General features: G+C 42.6%; 1 protein-coding gene across 1 annotated transcript in view; it reads right to left on the bottom strand.

Annotated features, from left to right (window-relative positions):
- Nucleotides 1-2,596: 2,596 nt before the first annotated feature.
- Nucleotides 2,597-19,167, bottom strand: part of tshz1 (teashirt zinc finger homeobox 1) — a 30,259-nt gene continuing 13,688 nt past the window's right edge. Inside the window, exon 3 of the mRNA XM_073462862.1 lies at nucleotides 2,597-6,709. Coding sequence (XP_073318963.1) covers nucleotides 3,387-6,709 — 3,323 coding nt within the window. The 3' untranslated portion in view covers nucleotides 2,597-3,386. The remainder of the gene's footprint in view (nucleotides 6,710-19,167) is intronic.

The raw sequence follows: 19,167 nt of genomic DNA, 5'->3' as shown, positions 1-19,167 counted from the left end.
GGGCTCATCATGGGGTCTGAATTGAAAACTCACATTGATTTGACATGAACACATGAAAACATGTCATACCAGCAAGGTGTCATGTAGTAAAAGAAATAAGCACATATAAAAGCAAAAATCTAAACATTTTGCTTATTCATGAATGCAGCAAGTGATTTCTGCCACATGAACTTTGAAAAGTTTGTTGTTGTAGCAGCTGCTCGTACCGAATCAACTTTATGACAGAAACCTGCTAGCACAGACTGTACTAAAGGAATAGGTCGACAACTCGTTGGCTTTCTTTCAGAGAGTAAGACGAGAAGATTGATACCACTCTCATGTCTCTCTAGTAAGTATGAAGTTAGAGCCAGCTTCTGGTTACTTAGCTTAGCATAAAGACTGAAAAAGGGGAAACAGTTACACTTGCTCTTTCCAAAGGAAACACTCCGCAGCTCACTTAATTAACATGTATCGTGTTTGCTTAATCTGCACAGAAACTGAGATGCAAGGACGACAAGTTATGGTTTTATATAGTATTACTGTGTGTTTTGGACTTCTTGTTTTCTAGCCTGGCAACCTCGGGGCAACATGAAGACTCCAGGAAGTCTGTTAAGAAATAGTCATGCATATATCCTTCCATAAAACTACAACTTTTCACTTTATTTTAACTTTAAATATAAAGTTTGTTTTATCAAAGTGTCAAATTTTGAATTTTACATATTCATGGATAAGCCCCTGTTGGTTAGGTAATGTTGTATATTGAATCTGTCAGCCGAAAGACGGCTCATCTCCCTCTTTCCTCAGCGGCACAGCAGTGAACTGAAAACCTTCAGCCTGCTTCCTCCATTCAGTCTCCTGCAATCCCTTACAAAGCAAAGAGGGAGACTAGTTGGAAGGAGCTGCTATCATCCTCACCCAAGGGAGTCCTGAGGAGACTGAGCTTGTAGCCATGTCACATTCGGAGATCATGACCCTGCAGGCTGATCAAGTAGGGAGGATCTTTAAACCTGTTGCAGTTCAGACATAGGGAAGTTGCTCAGCTTAAGAAGAGCTGTGGTTCACAGTGGGAAAGCTGCTGCTCCCTCAGTGGGACCTGGAAGATGTCCAGAGTGCGCTGCAGCAAGCCCCCCTTTGAGGACAAAAATTTAGCGTGTTTGATGTGGCTGTCGCTGCGTTTGCCCACATAAAGCCAGCCAAGAAGGTGGCTTTGTTGGTGCATCACAATGAATCCTGATGGAAAAATGGCAGGGAGTGGATGAAATTCAACCTCGTATTGCTGCCCAAAAGTACTCTGCGTTGTTCAGACTCGACCCCCTTTGAGCCCCCGATTCACAAAAATTCACTTGCTTTTTGTCTACATTTCTAAAAATCAAAGAGGCTCCAGTGCTCAACATATCAATATTATAGTGAATTGTATGGTATTTCTGCAATTTTGTGTTGTGCCAACATGTGGTGAAATGTAACTGCAATGCTTAACTACCTATTCACCAAAGCCTGGAGCAGAATGCAATTTTTTTACCTGCGAGGAGCCATAAAAGATGCACTGTGTCGTTTTGGGGAAGAAATTTTATTCAGAAGAGAAAAATCCTCGACTGAAAAAACAAACTGCAAACTTTCATACTGTGCTTTTTGATCATATTTGCAGGACCCATTTAGTTTCACACAGCGTTCCGGGGACCTTATTTCCCTCTGAGGACATCTTGTTTATTCAGTTATGGAAATATATCAAATAAATATTTCTGAGTGTGTATTATTATGGCCTTATATTTTTGAGTTTGAATTTCATTTTCCAAAACTACATAGTGCACCTGTAAGTCTGCGTTTATATAGAAAATGTATGTAGAATATGTTTTTGAGCACTAATTAAAAACTTAAACCTTTTTAAGTATTACAGCATCAAAGAATATATTTTAGAGAATGTTAGATAAGTTGTCATAAAATCTTTAAATGTAGGAGATATATTGTCTGTTAAGTCAGGAAGGAAAACATTCATAAAACCTGCAAATGGACATTTAATGAAAGAAACAAAATATATTGAAACAATATTGACAAGAGTTTGCTGAATATATATTGTCTTTCGAGTTCAGTCTTCATACAGTCTGACACAATTTCACACTCTCCCAAAATCACTCAAACAACACCAGTTCAATCCAGGACATGGAGTTTATTTTACAACTGAGGATAAAAGAATGCCATTCTGAATATTAAGTTGATGATAAAACCTGGAAATCTATCATTGGGTGACAATTTATTTCTTTTCAATGTTATGTACAGTACCATGCATCGGAGCAGATGCCAGTAAAGTTCTGTCATTTTATGTAAACCGCATTAAAGGACCTACTCTTCACTGAAAAAGGACATTGTGGTCCGACAATATTCTGTAGTTTTATACATTTTCCCCCGTATTTGTCTAGAAAATAACATTATAAAAATGCACACAGTACAAATAATGTTGAACTGTAAAGAGCAAGATATGCTGACATACATGTATACATACTTGCTGATTATTCATACAATAAGTTTTAAACTTCATTAATTTTACAACTGCAGCTTCACAATAATAAAATTGGTAGCCTACTAACGCAAATACTGTACATGTTGAAACAACCAGGAACTTATATTTTACTAGAGAAACAAATAACAGTTTGTAAGAATTTTTGTGATTTAATGGCAAATACAAAACAATATTATAGTTAGTCCCCTAAATTTCCATTTTGATCAAGGGAATAAAAACTGAAAAGGGTGATGTGTTGTCATTTTTAACCCTACACTTCTTTTATCAATTTACACTTCCTTAAAGTGCTGAAATTATCTTAACATCATCATTCACATGGCTACTTTTATAACCATATACCTTCATATAAACATCTATATCCACAATTTGTTTAACAGGGATTAGTTTTCTCATCATGGTTGAAATTTCATTAGACACAATATGCTCACTGTTTTACATAGAAACATGCACAGACTGTCCATAAATAATATGCAAGTTGTGTTGAAATATATTTATCTTAAAAAAATCATTCAAAAACAGTGATCAAAATAAGAGCATGGTCCAGTTTTAAAACAACAGATGGACATTTCCCAAAGGCTCAGATAAGATGCAGTGCATTAGGAAAGCAACAATCAGTCAGTGACTACATAGTGCCATGGCTGCTGCACCAATTTGGTACAATTATGTCACCAAAAAACTCAACTTTTACAACGTAGCTTTGAGCCTCTGCAATGCAAGGCCCTGTCATTTATGGATAACTGAATAATTACAGTATGTGGTATTAAAGCTACCATGTTTTCATTACAATATGTGTCATAACAATGCTTAATACAGTTGTGGCACTATCTGTTATGACAGATTGTAGCTTAGAATAATAGTGCAACAGTAATCTGTCATGCTATCAGCTTCAACTTCATTGCTTGTCCAACTCTTTCACAAAGATAAGATGGTCCTCTGGTGACTTTCCATGTGTTTTGCAAAGGTGCAATTTGATTGCATGTTTGCTCACAAATGTCCGATTACACAGTTTGCACTGATATACTGAGCCAGTGTCTTCTTCTGTAAGTCCAGAGAAAGTCTTGTCCTCTATTCTGCTCACTGCTTGAGGCTCTATTAAATCTATGGAAAGATTTGAGAGGTCCTTCAGGGTAAACCCAAGGTGGGACTCCAAATGGTGAATGTAGGAGGAGGGAGTCCTGAACTGGGAAGCACAGTCACTGCACAAAAACAGAGGTTGGCCAGAGTCAATATTTTTGAGGAATTTTGTGCTCCCTGTCCGCTTTAATTGGTATTTTACATTGGCCAGCCAATGTGAGATAGTAGTCATGGAGAGACCAGTGAATTTACAGATGTGGACCCGTTCCTGGGGTCCCAAGTCAGTAATCACAAACTTCCCATCAGGAGTCTCCCTAAGACTGGAGGCAAACTGGGCCTGGAGTATCAGGAGGTGCTGGGGATTCCAGTTCGACTGTCTGCCTTTCCGTCTTTGGATGGGAGACAGCTCCTCCAAGCTGTCCTCAAAAGTACAGCCATCCATGTCTGATTTTTCAGATATGGAAGAAGGGGTCGTAGACTTTGGCGTCAAACGGCCAGTCAGATTTTTAACCATGTCTGAAATATCCATCAAAGCATTCTCCCGTAGAGGAGGAGATGAAGACTGTGAGAAACTTTTGAAAACCTGTTTGCTGCTGTCATTGCTGTTTGCTGTAGAAATACCCTTAGGTGTACTTCCATTGGTGTTTTTGGATTTAGTCAAGTCCATGGGCTGATCATCATCACCGCTGTCTGGAATCACAGGCTCTGCTGTCTTCATCTGGGCAGAGTTGCTGTTGATCTTATAAAGCATTGCAAAGGGGTCTATGAATGGGGTGGTCACCTTTGAAGCTTTTCCCAAGTGGTTGTTCATGATAGACTGCAAAGCACTGAGGGGGTTGACAAGTGGTTGTTCAGGTGAGTGATCTGTGATGATGCTCAGGTTATTGCAACCATTGCTTACAGGCCTTTTTGGTGAATCAACTTCACTCTTTATCTGTGACTCTACTTTGCTCTCTGATTGCTCTCCCTCTTTGCCTCGCGAATCAGTCTTGGCTTCCACTGCAGTATTTTTCACCGCCTTTGAGAGGTTTTCTGGTTTTGGTGAAGCCCGTTTCTCCTTAGGATTTGGCAATGGGGACTTTGCAGACCTGCACTTACTCTCTGCAGGTTTTTCCTCTTTTTCATTCTTTATTGAAGTTTTCCCTGTCACTTTCTCAACCAGCTCCTCCATGGCCAGCACATTGCTCTTGTGACTTGGAGGTGGAGAGGGGCTATTTGGTGAATGGACCAGAGTGCCTAAATCAGAGGACAGTACCTTCAAACTGTTGCTGCTGAACAAAGGTTGAACCTGTGCACATGAAGGCAAGGTAGACTTCAAGGATCCATGGAGCTGATAAGCAGCATGAATACTGGGGTATCCACCCCAGGTTGGTGTGCCAGTTTGGGCCTTGCTGATTGCACTTGAAACTGTATTCTCTAAAGACTTTAGGATGTCCAAACCACCTTTAGGTGCCTCTTCCAAGTCCTCTTCTCTTAGATATTGATAAGACCTGGCCTTTTGTTTAGCAGCTTTTTCAGGAGGGTCCTCTTTCTCCTCTTTAATTTTTTTCTCTGGTTCCCCAGCTTCTATTTTTTCTTCCTCTAGCTTTTCTTCCTTCATTTCTTCATTTTCCTCATCAGGACTGGCGGGTTGCACTGGGGAGCCAGGCTGTGACTTCCCATTGGGTGCTGGGAGTCGTGTAGTAGTCGGTGGCAGAGGAATTGACTGAATTTTCTCCTCAACAACAGGATCAAAAACCAACTGCTTACCCTTTTTAGAGGCTGAATTGGTTACTTTAAGAAAGTGCCCTGTGACCATCATATGGGCTGTCAATTGTTGCAAGGTGTCATGTGAACTGCCACATTCCATGCATTTGAGAATTTGTGCCTTGCGTGCCTCAAACTGCCAAGTGTAACTGGCACCGTTTTGGTAACCGTATCGATTGTTTGGAGTGACATAAGGATTGGCCACTTTTTGGTCTTTATGAGACTCTCCCAGGAGTATACCAGATGAGACCGACTCTGGCGAGCTCGGGGACATCAAGTCTTGAAATGCTCTTTTTTTGGTTGGGGGTACCAACTTTGAGGTGAGGGCTGGCATTGGTTCTTTTAGAGGCACTTTCTGATAGTGTTTTGTTTTGATCATGTGAACACTGAGGTCTTGCAAGGATTCAAAAGAGTGGCCGCAGTACATGCATTTAAGAACTTTCTGGGCATCTTCTTTGCCCTCCATCTCCATCAGAGAACGCTTACGGGGCTTGGACCACTTCTTGCTTCGATCATCCTCGGTATCTTTATTGTCATCTCGGTAGTGGCCTGTCTCGTTCATATGCACCGTCAGGCCAACCAAAGTGTCATAGGCTGCACTACAGTCCTTGCACCTGAACTTGCTGGCACCGGTAAACACAGGGCCATAGAGCTTATTGTTTTGCCTGTAAAGCTGCACGGTGCTGAAAAGGCTTGGCTCAGGAAGAAGTTGGTATGGGGTATGCTGTAGGGTTTTGGCCAACGCTGCCTGGTGCCAGTCATAGGCTAATCCTCCTGTGCTGCCAGAGCTTACACTGGTGCCACTGTTGCTGTTGCTTGACACTGTTCTGGTGGTGGTACTGCTGGTGGTATTATTAGTAGTGGCTGAGGCATTACTAGTGCTACATCTGCTCTTCAAATGGATGCTGACTGGGCTGTGACTGTTCAGGAACCCATTGCTCCCTTTGTGATTGCTCCCATTTCCATTGCTAGCTGCATAATTGTTCCCTTGTTTGCTTTTAAGCATATCCAGAGCAATGCTGGACCAGGAGGCATCAGAGATCAGGTTTGCATAGACGGCTTTCATTTGTGCCAGACTGTCCTGTAACGAGACTCCATTGATGGACTCTGTGGTCTCTCCTAGCTTCTCCTTTACCTTGTCCTGATCATTGGAGGAGGACGTGGTTTTAAGATCCACCAGTTGATCACTGGTGGTGCTGAGTGGAGAGGCGTACCCAGCGTCTGGGTTAGTGCCATTGCTGAGTGGAGAGTTTTGGCAGCTGTAATGATCTCTTGCGTCCTCGTCGTCATTGAAAAGATAGTCTGCATCTTGACCATCCAGGGAAAGGCCGTCATCTTGCAGATGTTCTTCTTCATCATTTTTATCCACTTTGAATTCATCCTCAGGTCCATAAGCTGGAACACAAAAAAGAGGGAAAGTGACATTAGATACTTTTCATATATATATATTTGTATGAAACCAATTATGCACCCACCACCCTTACTCGAAGAAGGCAGTATGTGCAATAATCCTAAAGAGATTTTGTCAATAGTCCCAGCAGAGGACACACGTTTGTGATAATAAAGTGGCAAATAGCCATATCTTGACAATGACAGATAGTCCTCTTCACTGCACTGCCTAATGAAGCTATTGAACACTACAGCTCAGCAAGGGTAGAGAGCAGAGATGAGCCACAGAAATGTTTCTTAGTTTAAAAACTAAAAAACAAGCAAAATTTTAAATTACACAGAGAGCAAATTCTCAGAGTAGACGATACTTATTAATCATGTGGTGAGATCTGCTGCTTTACAGTAGAACTGAAGACATTTTGTCACTTCACAACTGAAAAGAAATATCAGGAAAAAGGAAAATATGCCTCATTGATCGCTGTGGTGAAGACTCTCTTTGATGTTGCCTTCACATACATATACTGAGTGAGAAACTGAATTAGAAAGATGAATTAACTGCATATGCGCAAACATTTCAGTATATTCATCAAATATAAAACATTTTTCTTTATCAGCAAATTGAAATGCCAGAGCACACTTTGCAGAGTATTTCATTGACTATTTTGCTGCTGTAAATCTATTCCTGACTATCATTTGCTCTACTCATCCAACATGCCACACATACTATGGATTCACAAGTAAGAGATAGTGGAGGAAGATGCCAGTTGCATCAGCCTTGCCAAGCCATGGTTGGCTGGAGTCAACTTGGCATCGGCTGTGGAAGTCCTCACAGCGTGATGCTAGGAAACGGCCAGTGGACATGACAAGCTGTGTTGTTACTGCCTATGCTCCCTGAGTACTCACAGCTTCAAGTGTGCCATTTTAAAAGAACAGAGAGAGATTTATAGTATCAATGGAAAATGGCTGCCCACTTTCTAAGGTTTTCATTTGTTTTGAAAATTAAAAAATCTGCATTATTATTCTCTTTAATCTCCAGATGATAAGGATAAATAATTTAAGGAATTGAAAAGGAATCAGTTCCTACAATAGCAGACTAATGAAAAGGTCTACATATGACCCTGGAAGCAGAAATATTACAGAGAGGCAGGAAGAGGGAGAAATAGAGGGTTAAATATGCTAAGGCAGCTCCCCCAATCCATTCCTCGTAAGATGCTTGTCTGAGGTGCCAGAATCAGTCTCCAGTGAGGAGGCAGATGTGCTGTCAGCTTCAAACAGCATGTAGCTCTCTATCCCATAATCGGAATGGACATAATACCTGATGTTTGTGAGGTGCCAGTTACTGCTGCCTGGGAAAAGCTGGAGGTCCAACAGCTGCAACTCTCTGCCTTGCATGTGTATGAAGGTGTATGTGTGCGAGAGAGAGAAAAACATGCTCGATGTACAACCTTTCTTATGAAACTATTCCTGTGCTGGTTTTGCTCTTTACTGTAAGCTCTTAATTATATGCAGGCTATGCTGAAATCATTCACTTGAGTTAGTCACTAAATTAGTAGATTTTAACCTTTTGCAAATGCAGCTGCGCTGCTTTCTTTCAACCTGTCACGTTCTTCCAATCAAGATGCAGCCCACTGCATTGAAATAAATGCAAAACTGAACCTATTCAAAGTCAATGTGGTCAGAGTAGCTAAAGACAAAGCAGCTTAGCTGACAAAGTGAGAGAAACCTGACAGCAGTACAAACACACACACACACACACACACACACACACACACACACACACACACACACACACACACACACACATTCATACACAGAAAGCACACTAACACTAAATTCTAGTCTTTCCCTGCCATCCTCCGTATGTTGCCTTGACAGGCGTCAGTGTCAGGAGTGTGTCAGTGTCAGCCCGAGGTGTCAGTGTCCACGCAAACAAGCCTGAGAAGAGGTGGGAGGGGAAAGCAACAACAACAAACACAAGTCAGCCATTTTTTTCTCCCCCTTGCTCGAGCGTCCTCCTTCACCATCTGTGTCAGAAAAGCTGCGGGTGCCACCGCCGGCTAATAAGGCAATCAGAGATGGAAAAGATGCTGACACGGCGGCTTTCGAGCGTCACTCAGAACAAAAGAGGAAGAGGAGAGGGAGGGAGAGAGGGATAGGGAGGGGATTAAAATGGGGGTGGAGGGGGAGGAGTGGGGGAGAGGTGTCTGTTGTGGTTGTCAGTCAAAAACGTAAGCCCACTTTGTGCTGTCAGGGAGGATAGGGAGAAGAGGGGAAGTTTTGAAAAGAGAGGAGAAAAGATGTGTTTAGGCCAGCGAACAAGAGGTGTGTGTGCATCGGCTTGTGTGTGTGTATATGTGTGTGCCTATCTCACAGAACATGACAGGGAACCAAGTTAAACAGCATCCAACAAACTAAGTCCGAGATATCAGGAGGGAGAACGCATCAAAATTTCTGCAATGTGCGCCAGTTTGTAGGTGTGTAAGATAGGTGTGGCTGATCACTTGTGTGTGTGTGTGTCAAGTGTCACAGTGTGTCAGGTGCATGCAGGGATGCAATGTGGCTGGCAGGGGGGAAAAGCGAAGCCATCTGCGTTTGGAGAGGAGCCTGTCACTATTGTTGTGCCTAGAGTCCAGGATTTCCTGCTGCAGACAGGTGACACCACAGTAGGACATCCCCCCATGCTCTCTCTCTGTCTCTCTCTCTTACACACACACACACACGCTGTGTGAGGTCCCCACACACACCTTGCTTTTTGTGCTTTACGTGAAAATGCGACTGAGCTGAGCAAACAGCTGAGAAAACTGATCCCTGGCTACAAACAAACATGTAACTCACATCGATACTGCAAACATGCCTGGACAAGGCCTCGATATGGAGCCTCAATACTTGTCGTTACTGTTTTATGCTATTTTATTCTTCAATATCTTTATTATCTTCCACTAGGGATGGTACTAGAAAAGATTTTAATGCCGATCGCAATAAGACACTCCAAACAAGTTAATCACGGTGAATTTTTATTATCAGGATAATTGCGTATCAAGATAATTGTGAATATCCTCACATGAATGACAAATATACAGTCCTTTATTGATTTCCTGATTTATTTTGAACTGCCTGAGACTGTCACAATGGCTGAAGGCATGGCATACGCATTGTTTCTCCTACAAAAACAAGTTAAATTGGATGTGTGTGAGCAGTACAGATTTCAAACTAAGAAACGAAAGGGTGAAAAGTCAGCAATAGTATCTAAAATTTTACACAAAACATAGCCTGAACTTAGCCCAAAAGTTCAAAACAGTTGTTCCACTGCTGGTTTAAGAGAATCCTGATTTCATTTTTAATTCATTCATTGAGTATGACTCTGACTGCCCAATAGCACAAAATATTACAAAATATTTTTATTGTACAGACAAATCCAGCGACCCTTGGCTGGTGTCAGACATCCTGACCAGCACTAAGAGATAACAGGAGACAGGGTGAGATAACTTGAGTATGACATGGGACTGGCACAATCAACACAACTCCCCCCTCTCCCCCTCTCAGCCCACACACACCAAACACACACTTTCCCCTCTAAACCTTCTTCATTTATTCATGTTGTCTCGGAGAAGAGGGCAATCCTGGCTCTCATTTGCAGTGCTAATGTCCAATTCCGCCAGCTTTCACCCTGCTGATTTACCCTGCGTGGCCGAGCGCTGCCTTCAGAGCGGGGCGGCCGCCGAAGGCTCCCTCACACCGTTTAGCGGCCCTTCAAAATGGGAGCTCTGGCGTGGCAGTCTTATTTCTCTCTCCCGTTTCGCTTTGTCACCGGCCCCTCTATTCCCTGCCACTCACCTCTGATGGCTTTGGACAGGCCTGATCAGTGTGTGTCATTGACCTGTACGACGTGCATGAGTGTGTGTGTGTTTCAGCAGAGAGAAGGCTGTAAATAAAATGACATTATTATTTCCTCTGTCCTATCATGTAGAAAAGCCAATTATGGTAATGCTTAGTATGTCAGGCAATCTCTGTCTCTCTCTGCTCTCCCCCGTCCTCTTCATTCTTGCTCTTTTTTTCTCTCTGGAATAGTTGTGGCTGTGGTTTCATAGGACCTGACACTCTCTTTGGACTAGTCTGTGGACGACACACAGCGAGTCAGACAGTCTCCTCTCAGCCTCAAGACTACGACCAAACCAACACAGCCTTTCATACAGTTCTGGGTAACCCTCATAACACAGCCTGTGATTAACAGAGTAATATTGCTATATGAATCAGGTACTAATAAAGTACTTATGGGGTTCGAGAAAGTAACGACGAATGAATAAATAAATAAAACAAACTATACTTACTTATGGCATTGGAAAACAAAAGTTTGGGAAAATTGGTAAGTTAGTCAGAGGTTCAACCAAAAATGAAAATCAGTCATTATCTACTCATGCCGATGGAAACCACAAAATATTTCTCGAGCTGCGCAGCAAAACAGTGTTGCAGCATTCTCCTAAACAACTGAAGTAAATGGAGACATTTAAAAAAAAAGCATAATAAAACAATTGTGAAAAAAAAAATACAACTTGTCTGGCTGTTCCAAGTCTCCGGAAGCAATGAGATCCTAAATTGAACACATTATTTACACCCTTGACCTATGGGACAGGGTGATGACGGGCTGCTCGTGAAGCTTTTATGTTAGCAGCTACAGTGAAGATTGCTGCTTAATAAAGGGTGTAAGTGACATCAATTTGGGATTTTGAGCCTTCTGGTGACTTGCCAGATAAAATAACTTAAAATGGCTTCATACGTATGGAGACATTTTAAGTTATTTCGATTACTTATTTATTTTTACATTTTAAAACAAGTCCCCATCTACTTAAGTTGTCTTGGGTAATGCTGCAACGCTGTTTTGCTGCCCAGAAATGTTTTGTGGAGAACAAAATTTCACCTGACTTTCCATCGGCATGGGGTTGAGAAGAAATTGACTGAATTTTCATTTTTGGGTGAACTTTAAAAACTCAATAAATGTGTTTGTAATGGTACTAAAAATAATTAAAAGAAACTCATAAGGCTTTTAGTAGTGTTCTTGAGCAGTCTATGTACTGTTAAGTGTCTTATAAAAGCACATATGCTTATGTGCTTATACTATTATTCACACTAACCCGTACATAAGGGCCCTATTATCTATTTATTAATGTTTATTACAAGGACCTGAATATAAAGCTTTACCCTGTTAGGTTTCCCAGTAGTGCCTCCTTCCCAGTATTTACAAATATAAATAATATGCATCATTTATTTCACCTTTCCTCCAAAATGCTTGTTACTTCCCTTTTTCTCCATTATCTTGTTTTCTTCCTCTGTACCTACATTTAAATAGAAGCTAGAATTACACTGTAAATTGTGAAGCGTACTGTATTATAAAGTGGTATCCAATCCTGCATGAAGAGTTGCCATCAGAGAAGTCATTTTTAGAATAAAAATAAAAAATTACAAAAAAAATTGACCCTTGTCAGCTGAACTATTCAGATGAATCAAGGTTTTTGTCTTTGTAGTGACTAGCAGGGTTAAATTCAAGTGCGTGTTTGTATCACCGCCACCTTCCAACACAGCAGGCAGCTACACAGATAAGTGCTGCTACAGATACCATGTATCAGCCATAATTTAACCCGCATCTTGCCTGACCAGACATGTAAAAGCTTACCTAACAGCCCCCCCCCCCACCATCTACTAACCCACATGGAATAGTCCACCATATGGCACAATAGCTCCGGGGCTTCCAATAGCTCGTGCGTCGTACAAATCCACCTTCTCAGCTTCCACGAGTCTTTCCGGTTAGGGAAAACAAAACAGCCAGCGTGGTCTGCTCGTCATGCTGGCTGCTACGTGTGCTCGACAACATTTCACATTTTTTTCTTTGTTACTGCAAAGAGTTTGTGTCACTGCTTTGGATTCTTTATGGAAGATAAATTAAGTTAAATTACCTTTTCCTAAACTTTTTGACAGCCCTGAGGGCTTTCCCATATGTTCCGAGTAATTTGCAATTACTTGAACTCATATTATGCTAATAGCCTTTTTAAATGGGTCACATAGGCAGTGCATTTTACCTCTGGCTCAGCTTCATTAGGCCACTGTGAGTACAGTACGTGTGATTCAGAGAGACCAAATGATAGCAGCTCACCGAATAGATCAGAGATGTAAGACAGAAAGAAGCAAATCTGGAGAACTGCAGCTATTGTTTTTTTCTAAAGAAAATAATCTCCAGTTCTTTCTTGATTTGCTTAGCAGGTTTCTTCTTGTTCCTTTTCTCTCTCTCTCTTTCTTTCTTTCTTTCAATTTCTTCCCGTTTGTTCAGTTCTCCCGTGAGCCCGTTTTGACACGCCATGACAATGACTGTGGTCTATAAATCACCTTTTCCATGAACTGTCAGTGCCTGCTTGTTCTGAGATGAAACAACAGCCATTAGATCATCGGCACCGCGGATTCCAGCCTTTTTCTGCTCGACTCTCCTGCCAAAACCCCCCACACCCTACGATCGAACACCGCTCTGGTGCTGCACAGACATTTCAAACCATCTGGTTTGTTTTCAGGCAAAGTACAGATAAAGCATTACTAATGCTAATTAAAGATGATGTGAGTGAGATTTACTCAACCAATGCCAAGCACTGATTCAATGTAGGCTGCATCAGACAGATGTCATTTGTTAAACAGATTCTTTTAGAGCAAATATTGTCAGTTTCTTAATCATCCATAAGATGGTTGTTATGCAGTGTTTGCATTAGAGTTTAAAGTTACTAATATTCAGATTTCATATATTGTTATAGTTTTATACTATTATGCTTGGATCTTTAAGTATTTCAAATGCAAGTTATTTAAGTAGTTTTTCAAACAAGGGTAACAATTACATGACAGGTGGGGGTTCTGTTTTTATCATAAGAATGAATCTAAGAGCTAACAAGCTAACTAAACAACAAGGTTTCATCCTTTCTTCATAGATGCCGTCTTCTGAATTCACCTGCATTGCCCCTGACAGTGGAGCTTCCTCCGACTAAACAACATCTGCTCCCATCGCCTAGCAACAACCAGTTGATGGATGACCCCAAAGATGGATAATTACCATAAATCACTATGGTTGTGTGGAGAATAGAAGCAGAAAATCATTGTAGGCAAAAACAGGCTGAACCACAGTTTAAACAAGTGCGCCTCAGCGTGTTTAGGCTAACTTCGTCTCTCATGAATCTGTTGAATTGTAGTCGTGAGTAGATTCTCCAGCTGGCAAGAGCTGCGTGCTGAGCCCTAAATTCAGCAAAATCAAAAGTGGCCTTGGATTTGTCTATTAGGGTCGTTTTGTTGGAGAGTTTCTTGAGAGTGGCCAGTGTTTCAGACTGAATGAATAGAGGCTGTAAAATGAAACCTGATGAACTGACTCATGGGACAAAACCTGTCCTGAAGGAGCAGTGACAAAGAAAACAAAGTGGGCAGGGGAAGGAAGAAAGGAAACAGCGGAGAATGAATGATGGCAACAATGATGAGTTTAGTGCAGCAAAGGAGGCGAAGGGTGGGGGGACGGGTGGAGGAGAAGCAGCACAAAGAGGAAGTGTGTTAATAGTCTGAACATACATGTATATTTACGCACTGTGTGTGTCTGAGTGAGTGTGTGCAAGCGTAACGGAGGTAGATACGGAGAGAGGGAGTGAAAACGAGGGCAAAAATAAAAAAAGGAAGAAAATTAGAGGGCACAGGGCTAAAACAGGGTCACAACCTAACCAGTTCGGTCTAGCCGAGTCCGGCTGCACAATAAGCCATCAATCAACCTTCTCCACGCTGTCAGACCTCCCCTCAATTCACAGAGGCCATCCACTTTGTACACTGCTGAGGAACAAAACATGGAGAAGGAAAAGGAGAGACAAGAGGGAGAGAAAAAAAATACATACACACTTTACTCTCTGTGGGAAGGAAACTCGAACCAGAAAATGGCACAGTGAGATTCACCCATGTGTCTTTGTAAAATATTTGCATCTTGTAGCTTGGCAGCGTCAGTTGGTGACAACTGCTAATTGCTCACAAGTTAGCCAGCCTGGAACATGCTAGCTACCCAGTAACAATAACTCTCAAGACTTCCTTCTACTTTCTAACTAAAGATTTTACATAATTGTACTAAAAAAAAAGTTTTAATAATGAGGGGGGAAAGCTATATGTGCTAGCAAGCTTGCTCAGTTGCGAATGGGAAAATAAGTTCAGGCAATTAAAAACACGCCCAGTCCAAGTTTTGACTTGGCCGATTATTGGAGCCGATATTCAGCATTTTTTCGATTATTGGTATCTGTGATTTTACCGTAAGACTGCCGATAAACTATTTTAAAAATGTGCTCTCACACAATGTCCCACCCACAACACTATCTGATTGGTAACACATCACAATTAATGGCCTATAAATAATAAAATATTATGAGTCTATAAAGTAACTACTAACTAAATGTATCAAATAAATGTAGTGGAGAGGAAGTATAAAGTAGCAGAAAAAGGAAATAGTTTCCAAAAATGTACCTAAGAACTGTACTTGAGTAAATGAATAAATTCTGACCTCAAGTTTTTAATTTTTACTGCAAATGAAAATCGGCTCCTTGATTTCTAATTATCGGTCGACCCCTTCTCTCAAAGGTCAGCTCTGTAAAGGCGGCTATGGCACTAATTCACATGTAAAAGTTTGCCAAGTGGAACTTGACATGAATTAAAATGTGTGCCGATTCATTTGGCCCTCTCAAATCTAGTGAGTAGTGAGTAACTGATTAAGCTGCTCAGTTTATCGTTTAAAAAGCCTTAGAACTATTAAACTGTTTTAAGACTGTGGGGTGGCGCACACACACACACACACACACACACACACACACACACACACACACACACACACGTCATTTTGTCTTTATATATCAAGAAATATTTCATCAGCTCCTCTCCACCCTTATCTGCTTCTCGGCAAGACGTTCAAAAACAAACCGAGCAGCAGACATGCAACACATGTCTGAACACAAGAATGCAGGGGACTTTGTAAGAACAGCACCTCAGAGACCTGACTCACATCCCTTTCCCAACATAAACAAAGACAGACAAAGAAATCAGTACTTTAAAAACCATAAAGTCACTTCAGGGAAATTAATTAGAACCGCAAACCCTCCGGGCAGGAGGCTGCTGAGGACGACCAAATGTCCCCAAACATTTTAGTGCTTTTAACTGCATGTGTCACCAGGGAAATTCCAGCAATTGTGCACCATCAAAACCGTTATCCTTTATGCATCGCCACATTTTCTTTTTTACCCTGCCCGCTCAAGTGATGAGTTAGTGCTGAAGTCTGGCACTCCTTTAAACAAAGTTCTACTGTTTCATTTCAACACTGGTTTAGGATTTAAAGCGTGATGAATAGCATAGGGGCGTAACAAAAAAATATAACAAAAGCATAAGCTTGAACCACACAGCGATCTGGAGTGTGTATGCCTGCTTGTGTGGAGTTTTTTTTCTCCCTTTCCTGATGACCATGGCAATAAAGTGACAAAGGAAGAAATGATAGGAGGGAGGAGGGATTAGGGGCTGAAAAAGGGTCCCTGGAGAAAGTCAGTAAATTATGTACTGGGTTCTCAAAGTGGACTAGTATCAGTAGCCATCTCAGCCTAATTGCGTCTGTGTGCGACTATGTACGCCTGTGTGTGTGTGTGTGTGTGTGTGTGTGTGTGTGTGTGTGTGTGTGTGTGTGTGTGTGGGTGAGTGTACAATGGCTATGAACAGCTTCACAGTCAGAGAGAGAGGCAGGAAGAGAGGAAGCAATCCTTCAACAGAGCACAATATCAGACCGCGGACAGACAACTAACGGCTGGAAGGTTCTGGAAACGAGAGAAAAGCCTGCCTCCCTCACATTTCAGCTCCCAACGCCGCCTCCCAAAGTGCCCTCCATCTAACACTTACACACACACACACGCACACACACGCACACACATAAATGGCACCATAACTCTATATCCGCAATCAATCTCAGCTATGAAGACGCATCCATCTTCAGTAATGTTAATGGGAGGGTTTTGGGGGTTGGAGGGGGTGGAGGACAGGGGTAAAACAGAGGGTATGTGACTGCAGAGCTGACCTCAGAGCAGTGTGAGGTAATACAGCCTGTGTGTGTGTGTGTGTGTGTGTGTGTGTGTGTGTGTAATAAAGACAGTAAATGAATAAAAAGCGAGAACAGAGCTGTGTGCATTTGTGCGTACACGTAAGCGTGTTTGTCTGCGCGTCGCGAGGTCAGGTGTGTGTGTGTCAGTGTGTGTGGGATAGAGACTGATGGCTGTCAGCTTGCATCTGGCAGAGAAAATAAATTAGGCTTATGAAGACAAATGAACAGGCGATGGAAAGAGTAAACGGGGGTGGAAGGGGGATCACGACGGAGAGAGAGAGAGAAGGGAAGAAAGAGGATAGAGGAAGGAATGAAGAGGAGTGCAACATAATGGAGGAAGAAAAGAGGGATATTGTGAGTATGTGGTGGCATGGATATGAAAGGAAGGAGATGGAGCGGCGCTGCCAAGTAAGAGAGTTCCTTTCGGCAGCCAGTGACCGTTCATTAAGAAGGACGGGCACACAGTCAGGCCTGCTGCTGGCAACAGGAGAAGCTTTGGCTGCGGCTTCTCTGGCTGCAAGGGGAACATATATGTGGGTGTATGTGTGGGTATGTGTGTTTGTAGCTGCAGTGCCAGTATGTTAAAAATCCAGATTTTTTTTTTTTTTTGCTTCAGTTGAGCTCCTTCTTCAGACTTTTCTTTCTTTAAACACAACCGCGATGTAGCTTGAGATATAATGCGTGATCACTGGGGTTTGTATCTGTGCTGGAAGTGCCTCCCAGTATGTGTTTCCTCTGCTTGTGTGTCGGTGTCAGCGTGTATCCATGTGTGTTCTATCTCCGCAGATTTGTCAGTGTCTATCCCATGACACACTCCCCTCGCTGCGAGTGGAGGAGAGCTCTCGGGGGGCTTTGTCACGCGGCGGTCTGTTCTTTTCCTGAGGCCTGGCGCCCCTCGTTTGATAAATGACACATGTCATTCTGTCAGCCCCTGCCATCCGGGCTGGGAGGCCCCGAGCTGATGTATGGCCGCCCAGGCTAAAGGAAATCAGAGTGTTTTGGCAGCGCCCTGAGAACATGGCCTCTTATAAGGGGGATGTGTGTGTGTGTGTGTGTTTGTGCCTGTCTGTCTGTGATACTGAGCGCATGTTTAATTGTGTGTGCGTGCGCCTATTAGTGAGTGTCTGCGTCTCCCCGAGTGAATGTGTGTACGTGTGTGTGTGTGTGTGCATGTTCTCAACCTGTCAGGCGGACGGGCAGAGGGAGACAAATCATCGTCATGGCCGCCCCAGCTGTTCCCCAAATTTGGTGCGAGGAGGAGAGCGAAGGGGGGAAAAAAATCTCGCCGTTTGAGTTTTAAACGGCTGATGCTTCCCAGAAACGGGAATGAGTGAGAGGACAAGTGGAGCTCAGCACACACACACATACACACTCACTCACTCACAACACACACACACACAAACACAAACTGAATCAAAAGTCCAATGCTGGAATAGGAATCAGGCCAATCCCAGAAGGAGGCAACAGACAGCCGAAGTGGTTTTCCTTGAAAACAAACACACATGCTTCAAACATACACACGTGTAAACACATGAACACAAACTCTGGACAAGGGATTTGCACCTTAACCAAAAGAAAAAGGCTGAGAGGCACGAAAAACTAAAAAAACCTTGAATTTTTCTTCCCTTTTTTTTTTTTGCTTGCGACCTTAACCTTCACCACCACTTTATTTACTTTTTTCCCCAAACCTCGCCACATTTGTTTGGATGAATTTCTCAAAATGTCCTCGACAAACTATCTTCCGGGCCAGACGATCCTTATGGCTACAACACAAACATCTCCCTGGTGGAGCACGGTCCCACCTGGACGATGTGAACTCTGTATGACCCCGTTTGATTGGGCGCCGGCCGAACTCCCTCCCCCACCCTTCTCTCCCACAGAAAAGAAGCGGGAGAAGGGGAAAAAAACAGCGTCATTAAGCTGTGAGTGATGAGTGGCAGCCATGGGTGACATCCTCCCCTCTCTCTTTCTCTCTCCTCCACTATCCAACTGCTTTCACTGTCTCTCGCTCTCTCTCCCTCTTTGCTTTTTTTCTTCTCCATTGCCTTGATACTTTTCTCTCCCTCTCGCTGTATTCACCTCTCTCTCCATCCCTCAACCCCTCAAGTCATTTCTCTTTCACTCCTCTGTTGCTTTGCCTCCTCTTTTTCCACTCCCTCATCCCCTCTCCCCCTCCTCCGTCCTCCCTGGTTCTTTTTTGTCTGCTGTCACTCTTTTTCTCCTCTTTTTTTTCACCCCTTTATGCCCCTCCTCAAACACACACACACACACACACACACACACACACACACACACACACACACACACACACACACACACACACACACACACACACACACACACA

The sequence above is a fragment of the Pagrus major genome, chromosome 3, assembly GCF_040436345.1.
Source record: "Pagrus major chromosome 3, Pma_NU_1.0".
NCBI classification, from domain to species: Eukaryota; Metazoa; Chordata; class Actinopteri; order Spariformes; family Sparidae; genus Pagrus; species Pagrus major.
This window is presented reverse-complemented; position numbering and strand designations above follow the sequence as displayed.